Source organism: Rattus norvegicus, chromosome 9 (assembly GCF_021556685.1).
Source record: "Rattus norvegicus strain SHRSP/BbbUtx chromosome 9, alternate assembly SHRSP_T2T, whole genome shotgun sequence".
Classification (NCBI taxonomy): domain Eukaryota; kingdom Metazoa; phylum Chordata; class Mammalia; order Rodentia; family Muridae; genus Rattus; species Rattus norvegicus.
In genome coordinates, this window is record NC_141542.1 from 32,162,433 (window position 1) to 32,189,305 (window position 26,873).

The 26,873-nt window shown below is 44.0% G+C and overlaps 1 protein-coding gene across 3 annotated transcripts in view; it reads right to left on the reverse strand.

Moving 5' to 3' along the window:
- Window positions 1–2,582: 2,582 nt before the first annotated feature.
- The window catches only part of Rcan2 (regulator of calcineurin 2), a 215,545-nt gene continuing 191,254 nt past the window's right edge, over window positions 2,583–26,873 (reverse strand). For all 3 annotated transcript variants that reach the window (XM_087564567.1, NM_175578.4, XM_087564568.1), the window contains 3 exon segments: window positions 24,546–24,719; window positions 21,699–21,870; window positions 2,583–5,123 (listed from right to left, as the gene is read on the reverse strand). In XM_087564567.1, coding sequence (XP_087420693.1) covers window positions 4,963–5,123; window positions 21,699–21,870; window positions 24,546–24,719 — 507 coding nt within the window. In that variant the 3' untranslated portion in view covers window positions 2,583–4,962.

Sequence of the window (26,873 nt, forward strand, 5' to 3'; positions counted from 1 at the left end):
ATAATTAGTATTGTCAGCTTCCTAGAATCTGGAATCACCTAGAAGACCAGCTTCCCAGAAGACCTGTGAGGAGTAGTTTAGACTCTAGGCATGCCTATGAGGGATTACATTGCTTAGGTTAAGTGAGAAGAGTTTCACTGAAACCTTAGGCAGCACCATTCCCTAAGCTTTGGTCATGCATTGACTAGAAAGAGCTAGTTGAAAGTATCTGTTGCTCTCTGCTCCTTGCTAGAGTTGCAACATGGTTGCCTGCCCCTGACTCCTGCTACTGTGACCCCTGCAGTGATGGTCTGCGATCTCTGTGAACCCATATAAACTCTTTCTCACTAAGTGGTTTTTGTCGGGGCATTGAACAAGAAGGAAATGAAGGCACCTGGCTTCTCTCCTCACTTTACTGCCATGGACCTCCACCTCTGAGTTTCTGTTTTCAGAGTGAACTGTCAGTGTTTTTCACTGTACTTCATGGTCAGATTTTGGGGCATGTGTGTGTTTCTGTGTTGTTCCCATAGAAGTTTTAATTCTCTGAAAATGAACGGTAAATCCTCATTCACTACTGAAAACTGTGCATCAGACAGGCAGTGTAAGCGTCCCCTGAGTAAACAGTATCTCTGTGCTTACATTCTGGATTTTCTATTAAAAAAGAGTCTGGCTTTAAATGAATAATTTGTACATGAGGTGGGGGGGACATTTACAGTTTGAACATCTTCCTAGCCCCCTCTAACAGCTAGTGGTCTGTTTATTCTCATTTTTGTTTTGTTTTTGACTGAAGATAGCTTTCTTGGTATATCATTTGTTGAATATGTTTTATGTATGGCGATTCAAATCAAGATACAGAATGCATAGTCGGCCACCACATGCTCCTAATCCATCATCACCCTCCCAAAGGCAACCCTGTTGTAATTCCTCTCAATATAGCTCTCCCTAAAAATATTGCTATGTATGTATTCGACGTATATAGTATTTTTGTGCAGGAGCACGCTAGTGTCATGGACCACACATCTTTGGATGCCAGAGGACAACCTTTGTTGTCTTTCCTTGACTTTCAGACTATTTTTGAGGCAGGGTCTCTCTTGCTGTTTGCCAGTGTACTGTGTACTTCGGTCTACCTAGTCCAGAAGCTTCTGTGGTAATTGTCCTGCTTCTACCTGCCTTGTGTTAACTGGGATTACAGACCCGCGCCACAGTGTCCAGATTCTGTATGGGTTCTAGGAGCCAAATTTAGGTTTTAGGAGTTCTTGACAAGTTTTTAATGGATGAGCTGTATTCCTGGCCCTTTAGCATGCTTCTCAACTCTCTAACTGGTACAATATGTTAAGTATTCAGTATATACATATACATATATGTGTAAATATAATTTACATTTAAATTATATAAGATATATGCTATTACTTGCATTAGGTTTTTTTATTTATGCATTCTACACTTGAAGGACATATGAGTTGTATAAAGTTAAGAGCTCCTGGCACTCTTCTCTGGGCCTCACTGTATATATTTTTTAAATTGACGTGAGCACTTTCCTCTATGTGCTTCAGACTGGAAGCGCTCCAGACAGGCATGTGCATGGACTATTAGCTGCTACCCAAGTGTTCTCAGATGACCATTGTGTCTTCTTCAGGCAGGCCTTCTCTGTTCCCTTACCAGGACTCTGTAACTCTGCACACTTCATTTAAACCATTCTGCTGCTAGATGCCAGGCAGGTTCACCTTGGAGGTTTGTTCTAGACAAGAAGAGATGTGATACACCTTTTACTGTTTACGGGCCATCAGATAGTTAAGGGACATGTGCATATGTGAATTGCCCAACGTAATTAATCATTAAAAAGAAAGCATTGAATGTCTTTTACAGGCGGCTTTTAGAGCAGCAGTTCTCTCCCTGTGGGTTGTGACCCCCTAAAGAACACTGGAAAAATACAGATATTTATATTGTGATTCATAACAGTAGTAAGACTGCACCTAGGAAGTAGCAATGGAAATAATTTTATGGTTAGGGGTCACCGTGACATAAGGACCTGTATTGAAGGGTTGCAGCGTTAGGGAGCTTGATAAACGCTGCTTGGCCGTGAGTTATTTAACTCCTCCATGTATCGGCTGTGTTCTCCCAGGATGGACTTTCCTTTTTGATATTCCTATTCATGATGTGTCACTGTGGTGGGTGGACTGCTCTGACATCACTGATACCTAGTAACCCAATCATTTAGACTCCACTAGTATTTATTTTATTGTCTAAGGGTTCTCTTTCAGAGGGTTTCCTGTTAGTGTATTTAAAGAACTTAGCAGGGGGGGGGGTGTTATAAGCTGTTCTTAGCATCCTCAAGATGGCTTCTGGAATCAATATGGTTGAAGGTGCCAGTAAAATAACCTTCTGAGCTCCCTTAATGAGAAGCAAACCCATCTTGCCAGGCTTGACTCAAATAACTTCTTCATGGGACAGCTGTTGCCAGCGTCCTCCATAGTTCATCAGTATTCGTCACATACGTTGGTTACCCCTCAGAAAAACTCTAAGCTGGTTTACAGTCCTCCACCTCCCCTATCTCAGGAATACTAAACCCAGGCAGACAACTCAGAAATGATACCACACAGACATTCATTCACCAGATATATTTGAACTCTAAGCTCTTTGAGCTGTACACGTGCACAAATGATTCAGTTGGTGGAAACCTTCCCCTTCCCCTCCATTTAAAACGTTTCAAACTTAAAAAGAGCGCTAAAGAGGTTTGCATAATGAGCATCATGGAAGGAAGTGTTGAGGCGACTTTCTCGGTGCTGGGAGGTCCCATGGCTTCCCTATTCTTTCTGGGGAAAGCTCCCCTTCTCCCCTCTCCGTGCTCAACCTAGTGCGAGAATCCCTTGCTCTGCAGCAGGTTAACATCGACATATGGCAATACAGTTTACTAAGACTAATCACCTGGGCCATCTGTAACACTGAGTTCTTAATGCCTACCCAAGGTAGTCACATCAACTTTTACTAAACTGGAAATCTCTGCTATCATTGTTTGGAAGCACAAATTATTTCCAAGGCTTTAATCTCATTTAGACTGTTCATTTTTCTCTCTTTCTCAGAACCTGCATCCTGAAAGTTAACGCGGATTAGAAAGTCAGACCCTGGGAGTTGACTGTTGTAATCAATCCACCTATACAACCGAGTTCAACGTTTCGGCCACCAGAGGGCAGCATCTCGCCACTATTTGTAGTCGTTCCGTGGCCAATGAAAAAACCAAATCCTTCCACCACAAAGGAAAGTCAAAGCCTTTGCTGTACACTCCTCAGATCTGAGTTTGAAAAGGAGACTTGTTATCCCCGTGGAAACTCAGGATTCCACAAGCAATGCTGGCCTCGGTCTCAACCGTACTGTACCGTGTCCGGCACTATATTGCTATATTTCACAGTAGAACGGACTTTAATTTTCTGAGTGATCAGTCTAGGTTTGAAGTTTCTGCTGAAACTAACATACACCTTAGTCAAAAAACCACATAATCCCCCCATCAGGTGGCTGTGTTAGTGTTCTTGTGTGGTATTCTGAGGCTTAGGTCATTGAAGTCCTTGCCCGTTGTGTGGTAAATAGTATTTGCATCCAAAGTTACTAGTTAATGAACAGGAATAGATGAGGCTTGACACATGGAGCAGAAAGTATGGTTCTGCAGGTGTATCTTCTGTAATGCACTTTGGGCTAGAGAAATACAAAATCACAGGTAACGAAAACAAGGAACTTTTGAGCACACGGGCACTGGATGAATGGGAGGGGCCGTCCGTTTACCCATCATCCTTTGTGTTCGGAAATGCTCAGCTGTATACGATCTTGGATTAAGCGCCACCCAAGTTGCTTACAACTGATACTTGGATCTTTGTTTGCAAACAGGTGATCTTGACAGCAAAGAAATTAGCTAGTCGTTTATCTATTGGCATGAGACATTGCTGTAGCCTTTTACAACATAGCATGAACCGTAATAGCGTGTGATAGTATCGGATTATCTACATTAGAATCAGGATGCATTCAGAAGCAACACAGGTATGATGTCATTAAGCAGCTAATGGTTGAACAATCACTAAATCAAAAAAAAAAAAAATCCAGATTTTAAAAGCACAGCTCAAACATCTGTACAAATATACAAAGGGGTGGGGGGGGAACGACAATCATTCAGACACTGTGAGACTTTTATAATAAATAGGTTTGTCTGAAATCGGTCTCTGTCACTCGGGCAAGCCTCCCCAGTAGCACTGGGTAGTCCTATGTGATAGTGATGTTTAGAATCTACTGAGGAATCTCTTTGGGGCCACGCTCAATTTTACCTCCAGGAATTTGGACAAAGCTATACGATGATGTATTGACTCAAACTAATCATGATTCCCAGACTTATTGAGCCAAATGGTGCCGTGGATGCCCCTTGTCTATACAGGACAGGGCTGGGATACCACAAGGTGGGGCATACCCTCAAATCATCAAAATAAATGCTGGTGATTGTGCATGTCCTGGGAATGTCGGGATGCAGAGGACTGGGTGAGACCAGATAGGGGGATCTCATGCAGTCAAAGCCAAGTTTACTTATGGTCCTATATAAGTGGCCAGGAATAAACAACACACACACACACACACACACACACACACACACACACACACACACACAGAGGACTCAATTGGAGCAGCTCACAAACAACATGAAGGCTATTGGTTACTGATGTCTCTGGCTTGGATCAACATGAGAGAACAGAGATATAGGCTGTACTGATTGTTTAATAAGAAAATACTACCCTTTGTCTAGAACTTTCTAAATAATGGACTCTGGTTAATGGGTATGAGTTGACTGGGAGACATATCACCTTTTCCTAGCCCTTTTGTCCGAGAGGCTTAATTACAAGGAAGGATTCTCAAACAACCAAACACCCAGGGACTTCAAGGCAATTAATTTTTGGACGAACAAGGGAGAAAAAGCATGATAAGAGGAGATGCATGTTATCATGGACGTGCTCAGTTGGACACGGAGGGTGGCAGGCCAGGACGCCGGGTCTGGATGATTTTTGGCTTTGGGGAAGTCTTTGGATCCTCCTCCTCCTCCAAGTCGCTGTCACACACGTGCACGACAACGCTCGGTGTAGACTCAGTTCCCGCATGCAGCTCATATTTCTCTCCTGAAAAGCAAGAGACATCAGGTGAGAAAAGGGAAGATTTTTGGTTTGTTTGGTTGGTTTTGTTGTTGTTGTTTTTTGATTTCGTTGTTGTTGTTTTGTTTTGTTTTTTGGTTTTGTTGTTGTTTTGTTTTGTTTTGTTTTTGACACAGGGTCTCTTTGCGTAGCTCTGGCTGTCTTTAACTCACTATGTAGGCCAGGCTGGCCTCAGTCACAGAGATCAACCTGCCTTTGCTTCCTAAGTGCTGGGGTTAAAGGCATAAGCCACTGTACCTGGCTGTTACAACCTGACCACAGCTTCCCCTCCTTCCTCCCCTCCCTGCACTCCCCTCATCCATTCCTCCATTTCTCTTTAGAAAAGGGCAGGCCTCCCATGGATACCAACCGAACAGTATATCAAGTTGCAGTAAGACTAGGCGCCTCCCCTCAAATTAAGGCAGGACAAGGCAATTCAGTAGTAGCAAAATGTCATCAAAAGAGTCAGAGATAGCTCCTGCTCCTACTGTTAGGAGTCCCACAAGGAGACCAAGCTACACAACTGTAACATATGCAGAGGGCCTAGGGCAGACCCGTGCAGGCTCCCTACCTGTCAGTTCTGTTTCTCTGAGCCTCTATGAGTCTAAGTAAGTTGGTTCTTAGGGTTTTCTTGTGGTGTCCTTGACCCCTCTGGCTCCTATAGTCCTTTCTCTTCCTTAGGAAAGATTCTTAAAAGCTTCTTTTGTAAGGTTTGCAAGGGAAGTAGGTCAAACGTTTTTAGGTGTGATCTGACATGGGATGGATTAAGGCCTGTCCGCCATTGTGTCCTGGTTACCATCCTACTGCCATCTGCCACTATCAACTCTAAGCCATCTAACCTTTCTCGGGACAGCAATCTCAGGCCCAACTGCAAGTTTCAAAATGGTACTCCCAATCCGGTGGGTTGTAAGGACTCGATGGGCTCCTCAGTGCTCTCTAAAGGCTCAGCTTGCTGTGCCCGTGGACATGAGAGGACATTCAATAGCTGGAGCATCATAGAAGGAAGTGAGATCACTGAGGATGTACCCCTGAAGGCGGTGATGAGACCCTCTTCTCTCTCCTTCTCTTTTGCTTCCTGACCTCCGCGAGGTGAGTGGGCCTGCCTTCTCCACCACAGTTCTGTAGAGGGACTCTCTCATAAACATTACCTGTCAATCAATAAGCTGATGGCTAATGAGCCGGGTCAGGAAACAGGGAGTGAGACACTGGCAGGACGAGAGAGGACTCTGGAAAATGGTAAGAGATAAAAGAGAGACGAGGGGAGAGCTGAAGGAGATGAGATTCAAGAGCCAGAAGATGAATGTAAACCAGCAGGGAAATGCCGAGGAGATGCTAAGAAAGACATGGGTGGGCTAGGACTGAAGAAGAGGTAACTAACCATATGGTAGGCATAGACTAGTTTAAATGGGTTAAATAAGTTATGAGTTAGTCAGGGAATGAGCCAAAGCATATGGCCTAGGCATTTAATGATGATGATGATGATTGATGATGTTGATGATTCAACAACAATGACAACAACAACAATAATAATAATGGTGATTCAACAGCAGCAGCAGCAACAACAACAACAATAACAATAATATCTTAAAGTTGTTATTGATGAGAACTAAGGGACCAAAAGGAAAAACAGATTTGAAAATTATTTTTACATGGTTCCCTCCTTAGAAACTCTGTTCCACAGGGACAAGTGAGCAAGGACTGAAAGCTCCGGAGCCCAAATCAACTTCATTGACTGATTAGTGCAGGTGTGTTAGTTATCTCAGTGACAGGGAGCTGACTAACACAGCCATTCTGTCAGACCTGATACTGCTTGATCCCAGGCCTTGCTGCTAATGACTGAGTAATCTTGAGTCAAATGTGTCTTGGCTAAGATAGTCTTTAAGTTCTGCTCCAGATATGTGATTCCCATGACCACAGCTCTGGGGTACAATATGAATCGGTCATTGCTTGTCCAGAATCTTCAGTGGTTATTGGGTGACTGCTAGATGATCATTAAGGCCTTAATTCCAAGAGTCTTTCATATTCATATTCTCTCTCTCTCTCTCTCTCTCTCTCTCTCTCTCTCTCTCCTTCCCTCTCTCTCTCTCTCTGGCTTGGGGGTATATAGATATATACATGTAGTTTAGAGGTAAGTCATAGGTACTGTCCCTCAGGCACATCCACCTTTGGTTGTTGTTTGTGGTGGTTTGAACATGCTTGACCCAAGAAGTCACACCATTAGGAGGAGGTGTGGCCTTTTGGAGTAGGTGTGGTCTTGTTGGAGTAAGTGTTTCACTGTGGGGGTTGGCAATAAGACCCTCTTCCTAACCATGTGAGAGTCAGTCTTCCACTAGCAGCCTTCGGATGAAGATGTAGAACTCTCAGCTCCTCCAGCACCATGCCTGCCAGGACGCTGCCATGCTCCTGCCTTGATGACAATGGACTGAACCTCTAAACCTGTAAGCCAGCCCCAATGAGATGCTGTCCTTATACGAGTTGCTTTTGGTCATGGTGTCTCTTCACAGCAATAAAACCCTAACTAAGACATTGCTTCTTCTTTGCTGTGGCTGTGTTGAAATGGTGTCTCTCTCTCTATCACTCCTGAGTTCCCTGTACAGGCTAGCTTAGTTGGCTAGCAAGCTCTAACTCCTGAAGTACCTCGCTCTCTAAACAACCAGCCTTTCATATGTGGGTTCTGAGGACTCATGCTTATCGAGCTCTTGGGGGTACTTCAGCAATGGAACCATCCTTCTGGTTCCCTGTTTTACAGTCAAGTCACTCCTAAGCACCTGCCCATCTTTGTTTCACCTCAGTAGGGATTTCATGAGCCTTTCCCATCATCTTCCCCACTACTGAGTGCACATTGTAGTCAAACAACATCTGTGCCTTAACAGCATAGACCAGTAGAAGCAACGCAATCTCCAGGTACAGGAGCAAGAGGAGGTGATTCTACAGCATGCACGTTCTCCACAGCTGTTGGCAATTCCAGCTTCTCCTGAAACCTCTCCCCTTCCTGCCCATCCTTCAGGACTCAACCGCAAAAAGACTTCTAAAGATAGTGTCTTCTAGATTCTATCTTGGTCACTGGCTCCCCAGGTCTTAGTAGACCAAGTCCAGATGTTCTTGAACTAGTCTAAAAGACTAGCAGTCTTTTCCTGAGTTCACCCACTCCCTGTGTGCTTTATCAGAGTGACTCACCCACTGTCTCCTAATCATGGTGTCTATATCCTTCTACTCAGCCTATCTGCTGTGACCATTTGACATCATCTCACCTTTCTCTGAGAGTTCCTTAAATCTTGCCTTCCTACAAGGATCACGACCAAAAAATCACCCTGCCCCGGAACCGTGCCTGCTCTCTTAAGTCTATATGGTCAGCCTCTGCTTGATGACTAGAGCAAGTACTGTTTAGTCCCCATGATAGGGTGTCTGTCATTTTTGTCCCTGTGCACGCACTGGTAAGCGAGCAACAGAAAACTTGCAAGGTATAGACTTAAGTTTTGGAGGTTGACACTCAAAATGAGGATCCTAGATGATGTAACAGGTATCAAAGCTCTTCCCAAGAGATGCTGGGAAAGATGGCCACACCACACAGTCACTGTTATTCCTTGAACTGTCCCCTTCAATGGTATCAAAGTCCTAACCTTGAGTTCCCGTGAATGTGACTGCATTTGATAATAGGGTCTCTTTCCAGATGACTATGCTACGATGAGGTCATTAAGTCAGTAGCCTTATAAAAAAAAGTACAAGATTGGGTACACACACACACACACAGAAACTCACAAAGCGAATAAATGCCACATGAAGAATAGTTCTATGTTGTCCAAAGCCAGGGTATCACCAGAAGCTAGAAAAGAGGCAGGAACAGGTCTTCTCTAACCATTCAGAGAGAATGTAGCCCTGTACACACCTTGATCTCGGAGCCTCCAGAAATGCACGTCACCAAGTCTTGTGGTAGAAGCCATTCACATTATGGTGCCTTGTTATACAGCCTGGCAAACTAATGCAGCTCCACTCTGCTTTTTATTAATAACCAAAAGAAGGTTTATTCTTTTTAAAGTTTGCTTGTGTTTGCATGCACATGAGCACCTGCTTGTTCCTGTAGGCACAGGTGTGGAGATCACGGGAAAGCCTTGGCTATTCATTCTTATCTAGTTCCTTGTTTGAGAGAGGGCCTCTTATTTGCTGTAGGTACACCAGGCTAGCTGGGCTTAGGATTCCCCCGTTTATAGCTTCCGTCTTGGCATAGGAACACTAGGACTATGGGCACACACTAGCGTCTCTAGTTTTCCATGGGCTCCAGATACCTCAACTCAGGTCCTCCTATTTGCATGGCCAGTGCTTGGCTCACTCAACTGTCTCCTTAGTCTTTGAGGCAAGAAGCTCTTTATCAGATTCTCCATCAGCATCCTCATCAGCATCCCCATCAGCATCCCCATCATCAGCATCCCCATCAGTATCCCCATCAGCATCTCACTGTGTCCAGTAGGAACTTTCATAGCCATGAATAGTCCAGGAAAACAGTACTATGGCTCCTAAGTGCTCTGGAAGCCAAAGCAATGGAAACAGGCAGAGGAGTTGCTCTGCAGTGCATAGAGGCTCTGTGAGTTACGTGTACTGAAATTACAGGTAGGACATCCCTGGTCCAAGTTAGCTGAGAAGGACCAGTCAGCACACTGCTATGTGGTAGGCTGGAATGGAAGTGACCAGCAAGGGAGTAGTCCCCTTTGAAATCACTGTAGGCATCTTGGGGTGGCCCATTTACTGCTGTGTTAAATAAGTTGGACTAATTGGGGTTTATCACCATGGTGGTATTTTGTCCTATTTTTTTTTTAAAGATCAAAGCTCTAAGGCAGAAGAGGCTGTTTAGATGCTGCCAACAGGAGGAACCCCCTTGGAACCAGTTTTATCTGAGGGATGCAGGAGCTGGTCCAGGGCAGCTAGGGGGCACCTCTGAGCACTGGTTCTTGGAAGGAGAACTTACTAGAAATGCTTGCTAACAAACACCAATGGGGTCAGCAACCCTGCTGACTCAGATCTAGTGGAGGGGTGGGTGTGCTCTTGAGACAGGAGGAAGTGATTCCCAATGTCTTAAACGAGATGGCAGTCATTATAGCAGAAAGAATTTCTTGTAGGTTGTCACACTGTGAAAAGTCCATATTGAGGAGCCACTAGGAACCACCATGGTCCTGTGTGCTGCTCTGCTTATTGTGAGTGCAGAGATAGAGGAGGGGAGGAGAGGAGAGGAAGGGGAAGGGGGAGAGGGAGAGGGAGAGGGAGAGGGAGAGGGAGAGGGAGAGGGAGAGGGAGAGGGAGAGGGAGAGGGAGAGGGAGAGGGAGAGGGAGAGGGAGAAGGAGAGAGACACTTCTCTGTCTCTGGGTGTCTACATTCTTTACTTTTCCCTGTGTGAGGTTCTGTATCTGTTGTGGCAGCATGAACATACACCTTGGCCCTTTCCTCATCTTTTGGCAAGAAAGCTATCCTTGTTGGAGACAAGATCACATTTTGTAACCCAGGCTGTCCTAGAATTCGCTATGTAGCTCAGGCTATCCTGGAACTTACTATGCAACCTAAGCTGTCCTAGAACTCACTATATTATCCAGGCCAGCCTTGAACTTGTAACCCTTCTGTCCCATTCTCTGAAGTGCTGGTATTTCTAGCATACTGTACCATTCCTGGTTTCCTTTACCTTTTACTTTTCCTTCCCTTTCCCCTTTCCCTCCCTTCCTTCCCTCTCTAATTTCTTTTTCCTCCCATCTTCTACTTTCTGCTTCCCTTCCTCACTCTTTTCATACGATCCCCTATTCCTTCTCTGCTCCCCATCCTCCCTTCCTCTTCTTCCTCCCCACCCTCCACAACTGCAGTGCAGCACAGGAGGAAAGCCTTTGCTAGGCCTTATCTTCACCTTGGCTAAGGTAACGGTGTAGGGGGTGGAGGTAGGGCTCTTTCCAAGACACTTCCCCTTGCACCTTGTTCACACCTCTGGCATGGAGGATGCAGAACCCAGAATGGGACCGAGTAGCACTTTGGTCCCCTCTTGTGCAGCCTCTGCCTGTGGGGTGCAAAGCATCTTCAGTTCTGTTAATCAAGTCAGACTGCACAGTAGTAAGGGAAGCTTTCTGGCTGTGGTCCCATTAAGGCTGACATCTCATTGTGCTATTTTGGGAAACTCTGTTACTATCAAAATCCCGCAAAGCTTAGCATCTGCTGAGTGCTTACGAAATGAAAAGAAATGTCCTTAGCTTTACTGGATTGGATTTTTCTTTTTTTGGCTTCTCTTTCCCCCTTGGGCTTCAGCTAATTCTTCTACCATGAGAGTTGACGTCAATGCTGTCACTATTCAAAGGGAACAACTGGGCTTAGTTGGGGACAAAGAGCTTGTGTCAAGCCTTTTCCACCCAGGGTGGGGACAGTCTTTGCCATGGTGCAGCGAGGACAGGACATTCAGACCAGTTTCTTTTATGGGACAAGGAAAGCATTCATCTATCACCTGCTGACTCCTTTGTCTGCATTAGATTGTCCTGTCCCCTGTGTGCAAAAAGGAGGCCAGGTCCAAAAGCCATCAAAACTGCACCAGTCAGGGTTTTCCCTTGACCTCTGCTGAGACACATGAAAAACTATCTAGTGTGGACAAGAGTCAAATGCTCATTCAGGCCTCGGATACTGACTGAGGCTTGGCTGCTGTCCAAAGTAGATGCCTAACTTCTGTCCTCTAGCTTCTTGAGTGGGTGGAATCAGGTTGGTGACTATGTCCCAGTTGCTGTGGTATGAAAGAAGGACTGTATTGCAGGCAGGATGCCTCCCACCTGTAATAAGCAGGGTCTGGAAGGATCCTGTGTGGCAGTACCTTCCAGTCTAATTGACACAGGGGGCGGCCATATTGCCAGCTTTGGCTCTAGGCAGTGACTGAACCCCTCCTGCATTTTCTCTAGACGTCCTACCTGAGATTACAGTTTGTAAATACCAGCTTCTTACAGAGGCGCGATGGTAGGAGATGACGCAGACATTGAAGCAGAGTCAAGAATGTATAGATTTTAATACTCAGGAAGAAAAAAATAATAATCCTTTCTAATGAAGGGAAGAAGAAAACCTCCTGAGATTTCAGCACTTAGGGACCAGTCCCTAAGATATGTCCTGATAAGGAACAGACAGAATCTCTGCCCCAGGGCCTTTCCAATAGTTTAGCAGTGTAGGAGGCTTTGTTCCTTAGTACCTCCTGCTGTTCTGGAAGATTCTTACTTGTTCACACTGACCCCCTTAATGGAGGAGTATAATGCCAGGCGGGCCTCATACTGATTACCTGACCTCTCCCTAAGTATCCACTCATGCTCACATCTCTAATATGGATCCTGTCATGACCTTGTCTACCTTTGGTTCCTTTCTTCCTGAGTTTCCCTCAAAGGTCTTTCTGTCACTCCTCCAGGCTTCTCCATGAGAGTCCTTAGAACCAGGTACCCCTCCATTCCTTTCCCATCAACCAGCACTTTTGATCGCCTCAGCGCTTTCCTCAATGTGATTCTGAAGTATTTCTACATGTGTTCCTTCTAACATCCGCTAGGCAAAGACTCCATCCGGCATCTTTGAAACTTCCAGCCACCTGGAGTACTTCCTGTTGTTTTCGTCACCACAGCAACTAGTCTTCTTAAAACAACAGATGGAGATGCTGCATTTTCACATGCCAATAACGTGACTCAGAGGAAGTTGTATAACGGAGCATTTATCAATGCAAGCACCCATGTTTCTAGGATACAGTGAAGAAAAATTCATGCCGACTATATAAAGCTCTCCCAAGATGCATGATATTAATTACTTGGGAGAATGTCACTGTGGTCAGTGCTGCTCAAATAATCTGTTTCCTATATGTTGAACTAACCATGCAGTATTTAAATAAGCAAGCAATGAAACAATTGCAAAGGGCTTTGACTCAGTGGGTCATGAGGAAGCCTAAGCTGAAAGACAGGCTGTGTTCCACAGGTCATTGAGTAGCTGGGCACCATGGAGCCTGATCCTGAAGACAGACTCATTCTTTTCCCCAAGGCACTGGTCTCCATTTTCTGAATTGTCATTGGTAAATCTCTTTCCTTTCTTCTCTCTCTTCCTACCCATATCCACACCTCTAAGTCCAAGGTAGAAAACTGCAAGTTGCTATTTTAATGAGATCTTGGATTTTTTTTCCTGAGGTTGTCTGAACCATTCAATTCTAATATTTAAGTGCAACATCTTTGGTATCCATTATTATCTCACTGAAGTGATATCTGCATATGTGTGTATGTATATGTGAGTGTGTATGTTTGAATGTGTATGTGTTTGTGAGTGTGGGTATGTATGTTTGTGTATGAGAGTGTATGTGTGTGTGTGAGTGTATACATGTAAGTGTATGTGTGAACGTGTATGTGTGTGTCTGTATGTATGAGTATGTATATAAGTATGTGTTGCTGTCACTTGCTGTGTTATTGTCTTGAGAGTGGGTCTCTCACAAAACCAGAAGCTTAGCTTCAGCTAAGCTAGCAAGCCAGGAAGCTCTCAGGATCTGCCTGTCTCAGTCTTCCTAATACTAACCCAGTTCCAGGAATATCTAGCCATATCTGGCACTTTGTACAAGAGCAGGAGATTTGAACTCAGATTTTCATGCTTGCAGAGAAGGGCTCTCATCCACTCAAGTTAGTGTGCAGACTGATGAGTGAATATACACTAGTTAATGCTCAGTACATACAGGGTTGACTTACGGAGGGCACTGAGCTGTTAATAATCACCTGTGTAGAGTGTAGTATACACCCAGGGCAGCAGGGTAGAAGGATGGAAAGCACAGAAACTACTGAGCCCAAAGCTTGTTCCTGGTTAAACAGTGGTGTGTGCTCTTTAGTCCTTCCTGGTACTTTCCCAGGATCTGGAACTGCTTAAGTTCCTGAAGTCCTTTAGGAGATGATGATGGTGATGATGGTGGTGATGATGGTGGTGGAGGAGGAGGATGACCACGACGACAAAGAGAAGGGAGAGGAGGAGTAGATGGAGAATTGAGGAGAAAGAGGACGAGATGTAGTTAGCCCACACCAGTTAATCATTATCTTGCCTCTCCTTTCAATCTGAGAGCAGCTGAGGTTCCACTTTGGCCAGTGCTGACTCCCTTCAGGTTGTGACCAAAGCATCATGTAAATTCTGTGTGTGTTCCCACACCTGGGATGTGGGCCCCTTTCTACTGTCTCCGTCTGTGGTAACCAACACACCCACGAATGTTCCTCTACACCTTGACTATCTTTTCAATGAAGCTGAACACCATTTAGAGCAGCTGTCCGCTTTGCTTCTTGAATGTCCTAGAAACCTGGTGTGCTCCTTAAACTCAAGTAAAAACTCTGTTATGGAGCACTTACTAAATTCTAGGTACACAGGTAAGTCTCTGAGTAGGTTATATAATAACTAAATGCTTATTATACAGTTCTGTGATATGGGTTTCATCATGACTGGTGGGGCAGGAGGGTAAGGGACTTGCTTCAGATCATACAGTACATAAAAGATGCGGCCAAGCCTCACGCTTACACCTTGAGTGGCAGTCAGTACCTCAAAGCAAGAAGAGAGCCTAACTTCATGGCAGATATTCTTTGCAACTAGAAAAGACCAGGGATGAAGGGCAGAGGGAATTGAACACTTAAAATCACAGCCATCTAGTAGCTGTCCATTCACTAGATTTAAAATGTTTTTTAAAAACATTTATTTATCTATCTATCTATTTAATTTATTTAGCGTGGATCTGTGGATGTTTGTGCATGTACCACAGAGTGTGTGGAGGTCAGAGGACAACTTTCAGAAGTCAATTCTCTCCTTCCACCAAGTAGGGCCTGGGGAATTGAACTCATGCCATCTGGCTTGGCACCAAGGACTGTTACCTGCTGAGCCCTCTCACTGACCCAATTCACAAGATAACCCAAGAGCAGAGACAATACTTTTAAGGATGGTAAGGAGGACTGGAATTAAAGAGGCATTTCAAACAACTCAGTTGTCTGTAAAGGTTTTTCTCTGATTCCTTGGTGTTTGCACACATTTATACTCAGCCTTGGTCAGCCCAGGAGAGGAGCAGTATGCTCCAGTCCAGGTCAGTTACCACAGTCGCTGTCATATTCCCTCCTGTCATAGATGAGGGGTCTGAGCTGTGCAGGGGTAGATGCAATATGAAGCCATAATAGGAAAATGACCTTCACTTTGATTTCTAGTATCCTTCCTCTCTGTCCTGTTTCTGAAGAGGTTGAAAGAGATTTACAGAGAGGAAGACCTGGGAGAGGAAAACTTCAGATTTATAACAAAAGCAATTAACCTCTTCCACAGGTTTCTTCTACCTATCTCATCATGGTGGCCATTTATCTTTGGTCCCTCCTCAACCTGTAGGGCCCAGGTAACTTCACAGAATATATTGATAGACCGAAGGCCTGAATTCATGGAACAAAGACAGAGGGAAGAAGAACAGACAAAATAAGGCCTGTGGGGATTTTATGTGGCTGCTTGGCAGAACTGAGATGCATCCGGGACCTTGTTGAGAAGGAAGACCTTTCCACAGGTGTGACTCCCCTCTTCAGGGAAACCTCTTGGAGAGGAACTAGAAACAGTCGAATGCCCGTTGGAGAATCAGAGCTCCGCATCCCCTGCGTGTGGGGAGCCATGGTTGTAGAGCATGCAGACTGGAGATGGGGGATGCTGGCTGTTGTGTGTACAGTTCATGCCTGTGAGCAAAGCATACCTGTCTTGGAACATGCAGTATTCACACCATACACCCAAAGTATGGGCGCCAATTTATATTTGCGAAAGAAGAATTCTCCTTACCTCTGACTCAGAGCTTGGAATAGATATGTCTTCCTTGGTGAGTTACATTAATTAGTGAGAGATATTTTTCCACTTGAAGGGAGACTGTGTGCTGAGCGGTGACTGCAGCCAAGCTTCTTTACGACGACATGTTTTGATAGAGTAGAAATCGTGGGGGTGGGGGGTGGGGGAGAGTATCTAAATATAGCAGACATGGGCAACTTGAAACCGAAGCACCATTTAAAAACTCCCCTCGGCTGTTAACTAAAACTGATCTCGCCATGCAGAGCTAAAAATAGCAGGAGGGGAGAAAAGAATAGACAATGTTTTTTATTCCCCTGTGGGCATTCTCGGTGGCAGTGAGCATGACCTTCTGCGCCCTCCAGAGAGCAGAACAAAGGCCCAGCACTTCACATCTGCTCAGCATCTCATTTAGTTGGTTGGCAGTCTGTTTGCAGTTTATGCCCGCTCCTGCGCGTACACTGTTTTGGCTGTGCTGGGATTTTATTTTTCCTTTCCTTTTTTTTTTTCCTATCACATTACCCAAAGAATATAGCACCACACTGCTTCTCCAATCCAGAATAGCAGATACCGGGAAACAAATAGAAACAAAGAATTCTAGCGCATTACCAGGTCGGAAGCCTTGGCATCAGTGCTAAACAGATCACAGGAAGCCTCTGTTTCTTAGAGACTGTAAACACCCCATACACAGAGCAAAAGAGAACAAAGTCGGTGCTCCAGGCCCCAGATAGCCATTTTAGTAAAGCAAGGACGGAGACTACCCCGCCCCTGGAAGAAGAAAGGCCTGGGGTATATGCAGGATGGTGGTTAATTCAGAAACTCACAACTAATCAAAGGGCAGAGAATAGATGTCTGTGGTGTGTTCAGTCACAAGGGACAACTACTCACACCACCTTTTCCAAGGCTGGGAATCACTTGGGGGGAAAGGGATAGAAAGATTATAAGAGTCAGAAGTAGGAAGGATTGGGGGGCGGGGGGGCGGGTGTCTTCTGGATGTGATGTATGACCTCTGCCCTCATGAGCTCACAGCCGCTGTAGCTGCCTGAGCTAGGCCTTAAAAAAACCAAGGCAGGCATCTTTTAGCACACAAATGGAATTGGATCAGGAATAGTTCATCTCAACAGGGAGGCTGTGAATACTTGGTGGTCTCTGGGAAAGGGCGAGTCTATCTTCCATAGGAGCATGGGCTTGGAAGCTTGATTGTGTTGCAGAGGATAGTGTCAGACCCACGAGAGCAAGAATGGCACAAAATTGGAGATGTGTGGGAGAGGTAGTGCGTAGACCTGAAAAGGGTTATGGGGGAGGGGCAGGGGTAAACGTGATCAAAATACTTCGTATGAAATTCTCAAACAACTCATAGAAATGGTACGCTTTAAAGAACCAGAACTCAGGTAATTATCCCTTAATGCCAGTGAGTTATACTTTGCCACCGAAATGGTGCTGCCCAAGGATTAAAGAAACGAACTTTATGAAATCATTTTTAACGGCGATACTGGAAGTCTTTTTTGTTATTGCTAACATTAATTAAGTGCTGTCTGACTCAGTCTGGCTAAAGCCAAGGAAAAGCAACAATCTGCTGCGGAAGATGCCGTCTCTAAGGAGGCTAACATCCGAGACACCCATTTGTTTATGTATTCAGCCATCCAATATTTATTGAGCATCTACTATGTGCCAGGCGCTGGCAGGAGTGGAGAATGCCAACATGGGTAAAGCACATATGTTCCTTTTGAAAAGCAGGGAAGAGCTGGAGTTCAACAATAGGAAATGACCACAGGAGAAGGGAGTATTTGTCACATGTGTCCCATGGAAGACAAATGTGGTTTTTCTTTTAAATTTTTCTGTGGCACCGAGTTGGGGTAATTCAGAGTATGTAGTGTTGAACCTTCCTGGTTGTGCCTGAAATAGCCTCTTCTGTAACTGGATGGCCCACCATAAGTTCATATATTAGATCTCCACTTCCTTACTGTAGCAGCATGGGGGAGCATTTGGGTCACGATGGCTGTGTACTAATGAATGGATTAATGCCAGTCTTGTATTTACGAGGTTTGGTTAGCACAAGAGTGGGCCGTTGTAGAGCATGTCCCAAACTCCTCTGTGGAGTCTTTGTTTAAAAGATAGGGTATCACTATATATATATATATATATATATATATATATATATATATATATATATATATATATATATATCTGAGTGAATATAGTCCGGGAACTTGCTATTAGACTAGCTGGCTCAAACTGACAGAGATCCACCTGCCTCTACCTCCCAAAACCTGAGAATAAGGGTGTACTCTCCCACACCTGGCTGTCTCATGTCCTTTGGATGTCATATGAGTGGGCAGCTGCTCACATTACATTCCTGGACTTCCTGGCCTTCAGAACTACTAGCCAAAAGAAACCTCTCTGTCGCTATAAATTATCAAGTCTTGGATGTTCTTTTTTAGCACCAGATAAGTGATGATGCTGGCTTTTAATGTGACCTCTGGTAATTTCAGCCCTGTTATTGGACACAAGTCACTTATCCGCATTGGATGTAGACGAAAAGAGAAACAGTGTCAAACTGCTGACAAGGAATGAAGATAGCAATGTTTAAAAACCCCAAACAACAGCAACAGCAACAACAGCAACAACAGCAACAACAGCAACAACAACTCCATCCAGGTCGCAGACATTCCAAGGACACAGTGTCAGTTGTCCTTGCAAAGGATGAAACCCTAGATGTTGGTGACCTTGGCATTTGCTATTGCACATGGCAGTGAACTGGTGCATCTTTGTGCACCCTATACTTGGGGTCGGGCTTTCTGAAAGGCTGGTGTGGTATTAATGATCACCATCAACTCAGGGAACTTACACCATCAACTCACAGAAGTTATCCTGTGTCCAAGCAAAACAGGCCTAAAGTTGGCCATACTACACAACAGAAGACCATCTGGCCAACTAGTGGAGCTTCATTCCTGCCTGGAATCACAAGAGACGACTACCCAGCTGCATTCCTCTGAGAAAATCCATCTGTCTTACCACAGCTCAGTCCCTTAGTCTATCATGCAGAAGATAATAGCTCTAGGGCACTTGCAAAATGGTGCAAGATACATTTATGTGAGGCAGGGAGGTGAAGGCCATAGGTTAGCCTGCCTTTGAACACTGTCAATCACCTGTGCTCAATATTCACAGGAAACACCCCTCCTATCCTGACTGTCTGAGGTCATTTCCTCTCTGCCTCTTTTGTGACAGGTTCTACAAGTATCCCTGCCAGGGCCTAATCCCTGTCCTATGTACCCTTTCTAACATTTAGGTCATGTCTGTCCCTGAGAGTGACTTCTAGCCAGTGAGGAGGCTGAGGCTGGCCCTCATCTCCTCTCTGTTCTACTCTCTGCTGGCACTGACTCCAAATAGAAGTTTATATCCTTGATAAAGCAAAACAACAACAAAAAGAATAGATTTTACTGGATTACTAGCTCTCAGTAGGCAAAGCACGTGTCAGTTGAGCTGCGACACCTACACATTTTATACCAAGGAGCCACTTTGGTAAAGACTGAAGACCAGGCTGCAATATGGCTCCCAGCTGATGAAGTGCTTGTTGTTTAAACATGAACACCTACTGTCAAGAGGCCATATGGGCATAGTGGTACACACTTATAAACCTACTGCTGAGGAGATAGAGAGAGGTGGGTCCCCAAGAATCTCTGGCCAGTCAGCTTAGTTACTTATCGAGTTCCAGGTCATTTGACCATGTGAGATTCTCTCTCAACAAACAGCAGAAAAGGTAGATGATACCTGAAGAGTGGTACTAGAGTTTGACCTCTAGACTACATCCATACATACAAATATGTGCATATGAGCACATGCACACGTGTGCATACACACACACACAGACACACACACACACACACACACACACACACACACTCTCTCTTACATTGAAGGATGATGAGCAAAGCCTTGTAATTACCTGGCAGTGTTCTCAGTAATTCATGTTCTCACCCTGGAACCCCAGGCTCCATTCCTATAAAATGTAACTCAGCCACCCAGGGTCTTGGTGATTCTCCAGGAAGTTTTATGTGCTGATGTTCAAAACAATTATCCAACACGTCCATTCACGTGTACCTGTTCATAGCTGAGTCAAGCTGGCAGCCTGCAGGGGCTTTTTGGCTTTAGAGGGTTCTTGCCTCTGTGTTGAGTAATGGCCTTCCAAGGCTTGACTTGAGTAAACCTGTTTTTGTACATGCCACCATGCTAATGCCCTTCAGAGTCATGGCCCTCCTTGATTGGAGACTGTAGATTTGGGACTCGAGAAAGTGAACCAGGTACTCATAAATCCCATCACCTCCCTTACATGCCTAATCTGCATACCTACTGCTTCTCACAGAGGCTCTCTGAGGGCGAAACCATGGCCATTTCTAAGGCCCCAGAAGCCAAGTGGCTCATGGTTCCACCAGGAGAAGTTTGCTTCTGAGGTAAGATTCACAGTGAACAGGCAGCCATTCTCTCAGAGAGAATTATAATTAATCAAATCAGATTCCATCTTTATTGAATATAGTAGAGCAACCATTTCTTCTTAGGAATTTCCTGGTTTTAACACAGAAGTCCCACATCCCAATCTTTGCATCATTGGCAAACCAGGATCATTGTCCACTCTAATTCCCATGGTTGACAACGTATGGTACATATGAGAATCAGGTTTCTAGGATGGGTGACTCCGAATCAAACACTTCCCTGACTGTGTAATACATACTGGGGAGACTGTATTATAAGTTCTTTATTCTTAGAATTTAGCATCTAGGTACCAGTGGCTTTTAAACTCACCTGTCGGTTAGAATCAGTAGAGGTTTCTGGACTTTACCTCTCTTAGGGTGGAGTCAGGATGTTAGGGTTGTTTTCTTAAAGTCCTGAGTTACTCTAGAAGAACCACTAGCACAAAGAACTGACTTAAGGGCCAGTATTCATCTTTCCTTTTGACAGTGCTGATTTTTGCCCCTTCCATTCCAATCATTTCCTTTCTTTGTAGAAGACAAGGAAAAGTAATTTGAAGTACAAAGGAGCTTCATCAGCTAGACATGGTATCACTGCTGGGTATAAAATCTGCAATAACACTAGAGAAGTACATAAAGAGGTCCACACAAGAATGGTAATGGTAGCTTTGATTATAATACAAAAACTTAGAAAAAATCCAAATATCTATCCACAAAAAAGCATAAAAGTATGGCAGTAAATGCCTGTAACTGGAATGAACAATTAAGCAACACGTATCAACACTGGAACAATGTGACTGCATACATACTTATATGCAATATATATGTGTGTACACACACACACACAACACACACACACACACAACTTCATGAACTTCTTGCAGGACTTGGAAGCCTTCATTTTTATAAAAAGGATGGTACATATATTAGAGGATTCCAGTATACATACTCATATCTGTGGTAATAATAAAACTGTCAAGATAGCAAGGTAGCCTCTTGCCAGCTGAGAGAGCATCTCTGCATATACACAGAGAAACTCCAACACTGGGTAGCTATTTCTGCATCTAAGTCCTGAATTGCAAACCAGAATCAGAGTCTTCTTAGGAGAGGCTCCCGAGTTACTTTGCAGAAGGTGCGGAGCTGGGCACTGTTTCCTCATCCATCATCCCTCCCTCCCATTTTCCACAGGGAGCAAGGAATCCACTGAAATGCAGGTATGATGGGAAACCTATGCAGTCAAGCTTGTTAGTTTTACTTGGCAGCTCTGGGTTGCTGACTAATGGTTAGTTTGAAGAGGGGGCAAGCACTTACCTGGTCCTAGTTTGGCCACGGCATAAAGGAGGTCGTAGTTGAGGACTGGTGTGGCATCGCTGATAGGCTTCCAGCCAACGGGAGGAGATGAAGGGGGTGAGATGAGGAACTGTTTGGCAGGCTGTGGGGGTGCCAAATGCAGTTTGTCTCCATCTGTCTCTGGGGTCTGGACCTTTCAAACAAGATAGTGAGACATGTGATTGTCCATGCTTGTAGCTGGGTAGGGCTTCAGTGAGGACCAGACTGTAGTGGCAACCACTCCTCACAATACATGGTGGACTGAACTCCTTGTTTGACTTAGTCTTTAAAACAGCAGCTCCTGTCTTTTAATGAGTACCAGGGTTACCTAGGGGGCTTCTAAAGTGGGTTGCTGAGCCCTGCACTTCTTTGCGTGCACTTGTGAGTGTGTACATGTGGAAGCTAATGGTCAACTTCTGATGTCCTTTCTTAGGTACCAGTGCCTTGTTTTGTTTTTTTTTAACCTTGATCTCACCAATAAGTTTAGGCTAGATGGCCAGCAAGCCAGAGTGCTGCCTAAGGCCATCAGAAGACACACATTGCCATATTATAATTCATAATAGTAGCAAAATTACAGTTACAATGTAGCAACAAAAATAATTTTGTGGTTTGGAGTCACCGCATCATGAGGAATTGTATTAAAGGGGTGCAACATTAGGAAGGTTAAGAACAACGCCTTAACCTTCCCATTGCTCTAAGGAAAACTATGCACCCCTTAAATGAAGACTACCACTGAGGTTTCCTACTTCCCCCTGACAGTTGGTCAAGCTGTGTCTACTTCTCTAAACTTACCTAACTTTTATGAGACTAGAACCATAGAACAGGTGAGCTTTTTGTCTAGCTTCCCATTGTGTTTTAAAGGCACATTATTTGGTGATGGATTATCAACATTTCTTTCTCTCTCTCTCTCTCTTTTTTTTTTTACAGTTGAGTAATATCCCTTTTTGTGGACATACTATAGTCTCTTTATCACTTTGTCTGTTAAACAACTTTAGGCAGTTCTCACTGTTGGCCTTGTGAACAGGACTGTTATAAATATTCCTGCCAAAGTATTTGTTTGAGTTCCCTATTTTTAGTACCTAGAAGAGTATTTCTGAGTCACATAGTAACTCACTGTTACCTTTTAATGGGATCCTATCTGTCTGTCTGTCTATCTATCTACCTACCTATCATCTTATGTATCTATGCATCTATCATCTATCTATCATCTATGTATGTATGTATGTATGTATGTATGTATGTATGTATGTATGTATGTATCACGTATCTATGTACCTACCTTACTGTACAGCTCAGGCTGGCCTCAGGTCTCCTGCTTCAGGCTCTAGAGTGCTGGGATTACAGGCATACACTATCACAACTGGTCCTGATGCAGGTTTTAATAAGCAATGATCTAAGATTGTCCTAGCTATGCGAATTTATAAGAGATGAAGGATTTTAGCAGGACTCTGTAGCTGACACAACTGGTTCTGAAGCAGATTTTAATAAATGATGATCTAAGATTGCCCTAGCTACACGAATTTATAAGAGATGTAGGATTTTAGCAGGAGTCTGTGGCTGAAGCCACATTTGAGAGGTGACTGTTCCCTAGTGATAGATAAAGCCTTGATGGAGAATGGATACTAACAACTAGTGCTATGGGCTTCACGAACTTCTCTATGTGCTACCTAGCCCTGTTCAGAATAGTGAGCGTTTGGTTTTGCAAAACATAAAATTAATTTCATGGATTTGTAACTTTTTCATGAATATGTTTATCAAACCATTAAGCTTATCATTTAAATTTTACTCACAATTCTGTCAGGAAGGTTGGGAGTCAACTGTGGTGCGATCGGTTCTATTGCAGTTCCTAGCTGGAATTTATTGTGCCTTTACCAAAATCTAGGCACTGCTGCACACAGCTTTCCATGTCATCATCATGGCAGCTATATGGGTTGATAACGTCATCATTGCCATCTTATAGATGAGGACTCCAAGTCTCATTGAGGTTCTGTGACTTGTCCTAGTTAGAGTTTAGCTTGGCAGCTCTTAGAGCCTCTGTCCTAGGACACAGATACTGCTCAGTCTGGGACTCAGTAGCTGTATCTAATTCTCTCCTTGTTTTATAAACATTAATTCAGAGATAAATGTATTTTGATCAGATTTGCATTCCTTTCCCCTCCTTGTGTTTTCATATCTACCGAGTCCAATTTGTACTGACTTTAAAAGGACCATCCCCTGGAACATACTCAACCTACCAGAGATCACACCACCAAGGAAACATCCTCCCTCCCCTAACATTCATTAACTGTCTAAAGCCCCTCAATTGGAGGTGGGGGCTCATGGTTCCCTTTTCCTCTCCATTCTAGAATGTTGACTGGCTTATCTTGAGCAGGTCTTAGATAGCCATTAAATTAATTTCTTAGTGAACTCACTGTAACAGCAAACCTATTCATGGGTGCATAGTATCTAGGGAGGCTAGAAGAGGGCATTGGATCCCCACGGGTTACAGACAATTATGAGACACCATATTAGTGCTAGGAATGGAACTCAAGTTCTCTAGAAGAGCAGCCAGCTCTCTTAACTGCATAACCATCTTTCCAGTTACATTTTAATTTAATTTATTTTTCAATTAACAATGACTTTTTTATTTATAAATTAAGTTTTATGTGCATGAATGTGTTGTATATATACATATGTATATATGCACCATGCGTGTGTCTGACACCCTAAAGGGTCAGAGGAGGGCACCAGATGTTCGTGGACTACCAGGTGGGTGCTAGAAATTGAATCTGGTTCTTCTGAAAAAGCAACAAGTACCTGTTGGGCCAAAACAGCAGGGCGAAGACTTACCTGTGCAAAGTAGAGTTTCAGCTTCTTCCCTCTGAACTGGGTCTCATGAAGCTCTATCCGGGCACGGGCTGCAGCTTTGGGGTGGCTGAAATTTATTCGAACCCGTCGGAAACTCTTAAACAGCTGAAACGTCACACATTCGTCATAGGTCCGGAACAGTCCCTCAAATTTTTCCTGATAAAAACAGAGAGAGAAATCCGTTGGTCAGGAGTCTCACATGGTGTCACATGACAAAAGCAGGCAGCCTTGGTTGTTGAGAGAAGAAAGTTAAAACAGAAGGCACAGTGGCCAGAAACAGAAGCTTCCTTAGCCTGGGTAGCCACGAGAAAGAAAAGTAGTTGCTATAGGACCTACAGCCAACTTTGTTTCAGCATTAACAAAAATAAACAAATCAACCTTTATTGTACCAAACCACTAAGATTTCCCTTTTTTCCTCCCTGCAGTAGAGCTAAGACTCTGATACAAAGCAATGATTTAAAATGCTTAATTCAATACACAATTTTATTTCTAATGGAAAACACCTATTGCATGTTAACTTGGTACAAGGCCTGGTCTCTCCTTAGGTCTTAGGAGGCTACACCGATGGGGCTTATTTAACTCTTACATGTGGCTGTCTAAAAGTTTAATATGGCAGTAAAACGCAGCCACAAATAAGAGAACACCCAGAGTAATAAAAGGAAATTCAGAGAACTAAACGTGTGTGTGTGTGTGTGTGTGTGTGTGTATGTATGTATATATATATGTATATATATATATTTTTTTCGGAGCTGGGGACTGATCCCAGGGCCTTGGGCTTGCTAGGCAAGCGCTCTACCACTGAGCTAAATACCCAACCCCGTGTGTATATATTTAACACTATCTATAGAGTTCTTCTTAGAGAACTTACAAGTAGAAAACTGGTGTATATTAAGCCCTGTACATTTTTTAATGGTGAAATGGGTCTTAAGAGAAAAATATCTACAATTAAAAAAGCTCCTGGGTTTTAAATTCCAACAGTCAACAGTATTTTGTCAAAATGCATGAACACTGGCTTCTACAAGATTCATAGAATTGTATGTGTGTGCTTTAAGTATTCTTGTGTCTTATGCACAGGTTGGGGCCAGCAGTTGTTGCCCAGTGTTGTTCCCAATCTCTTTCCACCTTGGTTTTTGAGGTACAGTCTCCCAGTGAACCAGAGGTCATCCTTTTAGTTAGGCTGGCTGGGTTATGAACTCCAGAATTGACCTTTTCCAGTCCCTTCCCCAGCACTGGGGTTCCACCTGCATTGTCCTTGCTTTTAATTGGAACCTGACTTATTGAGCCATCTCTCCAGCTTCAAACTCATAGAATTTTAACCTCAAGTTGACCTAGTGGATGGTGAATTTAACCTTTCCCTCCTCACTCTCATCATTTTACAAATTAATAGTCCCAGCTCATTTGGTAAGTTAAGATCAGTCAAAGCCCCTGGGGTCCCGGCTTCAGAGGTGCTTTTGAACCATGTGAATAATCAGACCACAAGACTGACAGGAAGGAATGTTGTTAGTGTAAGTAAAGGCAGGATAAATATAAAATGGCCCGAGGCTAACACTGTAACCACAGGAAAGAGGATGGTGTGGGGTTCGGAACTCATGAGTCCTGCAGCCTTTTAGGACAGATCTCTGTGGTCGGGGAAGAGCTTTCTCTCTCTCTGGCATCCAGAAGTATTTGTCCTAGCCTTTTATGTACACTCCCACGGTCCTCCCAAACCTAGAACAGCCCAGGCTGAACCCACCATAGCTCTTCATGCTTATCTCCCATGCCCGTCCACTCTTTCTCTTGTATAGCAATATGTCATTTTATCCCGAGAACCCAAAGCTCTGGGCTTGTTTGCTTCCTTATACTTATAGACATTTGATAGATTCTTTCTCCCTCTTTCCCATCTTTGTTCTTTTCTCTCTCCCTCACAGTAGCAAACCAAGCATCTTTCCTTGCCATAAGCACAATAATGGGTTTTCTCCATCATCTCTCAAGTCTTGGGGCAAACCAGCCCCACAGCCTGGTCTCTAGTTACCACTGTAAGGCGTTCCTTAAGGAATCCTTTCTCCCAGTCCTGTGCTTTCCAGATAGGAGTTCTGATAATTAGCACCCTTTCCCTTTGCACAGTAGGAGTGCTCTGAGTTGGCCAAAACTTAGCCAATGGTTTGACTAGTTATGAGCATCCTCAGGAATGGGAGAGTTTAGGATGATAAAAACTCATTATTCATTTAGCATGTATTTTAGGAGCAAATTCTTGAGTTCTCTCTGGGTCACCTATTTTTTCAGTTGATAGGTTCTCTCTCCCCATCTCACCAAGGTCTAAGAACAAGCAAC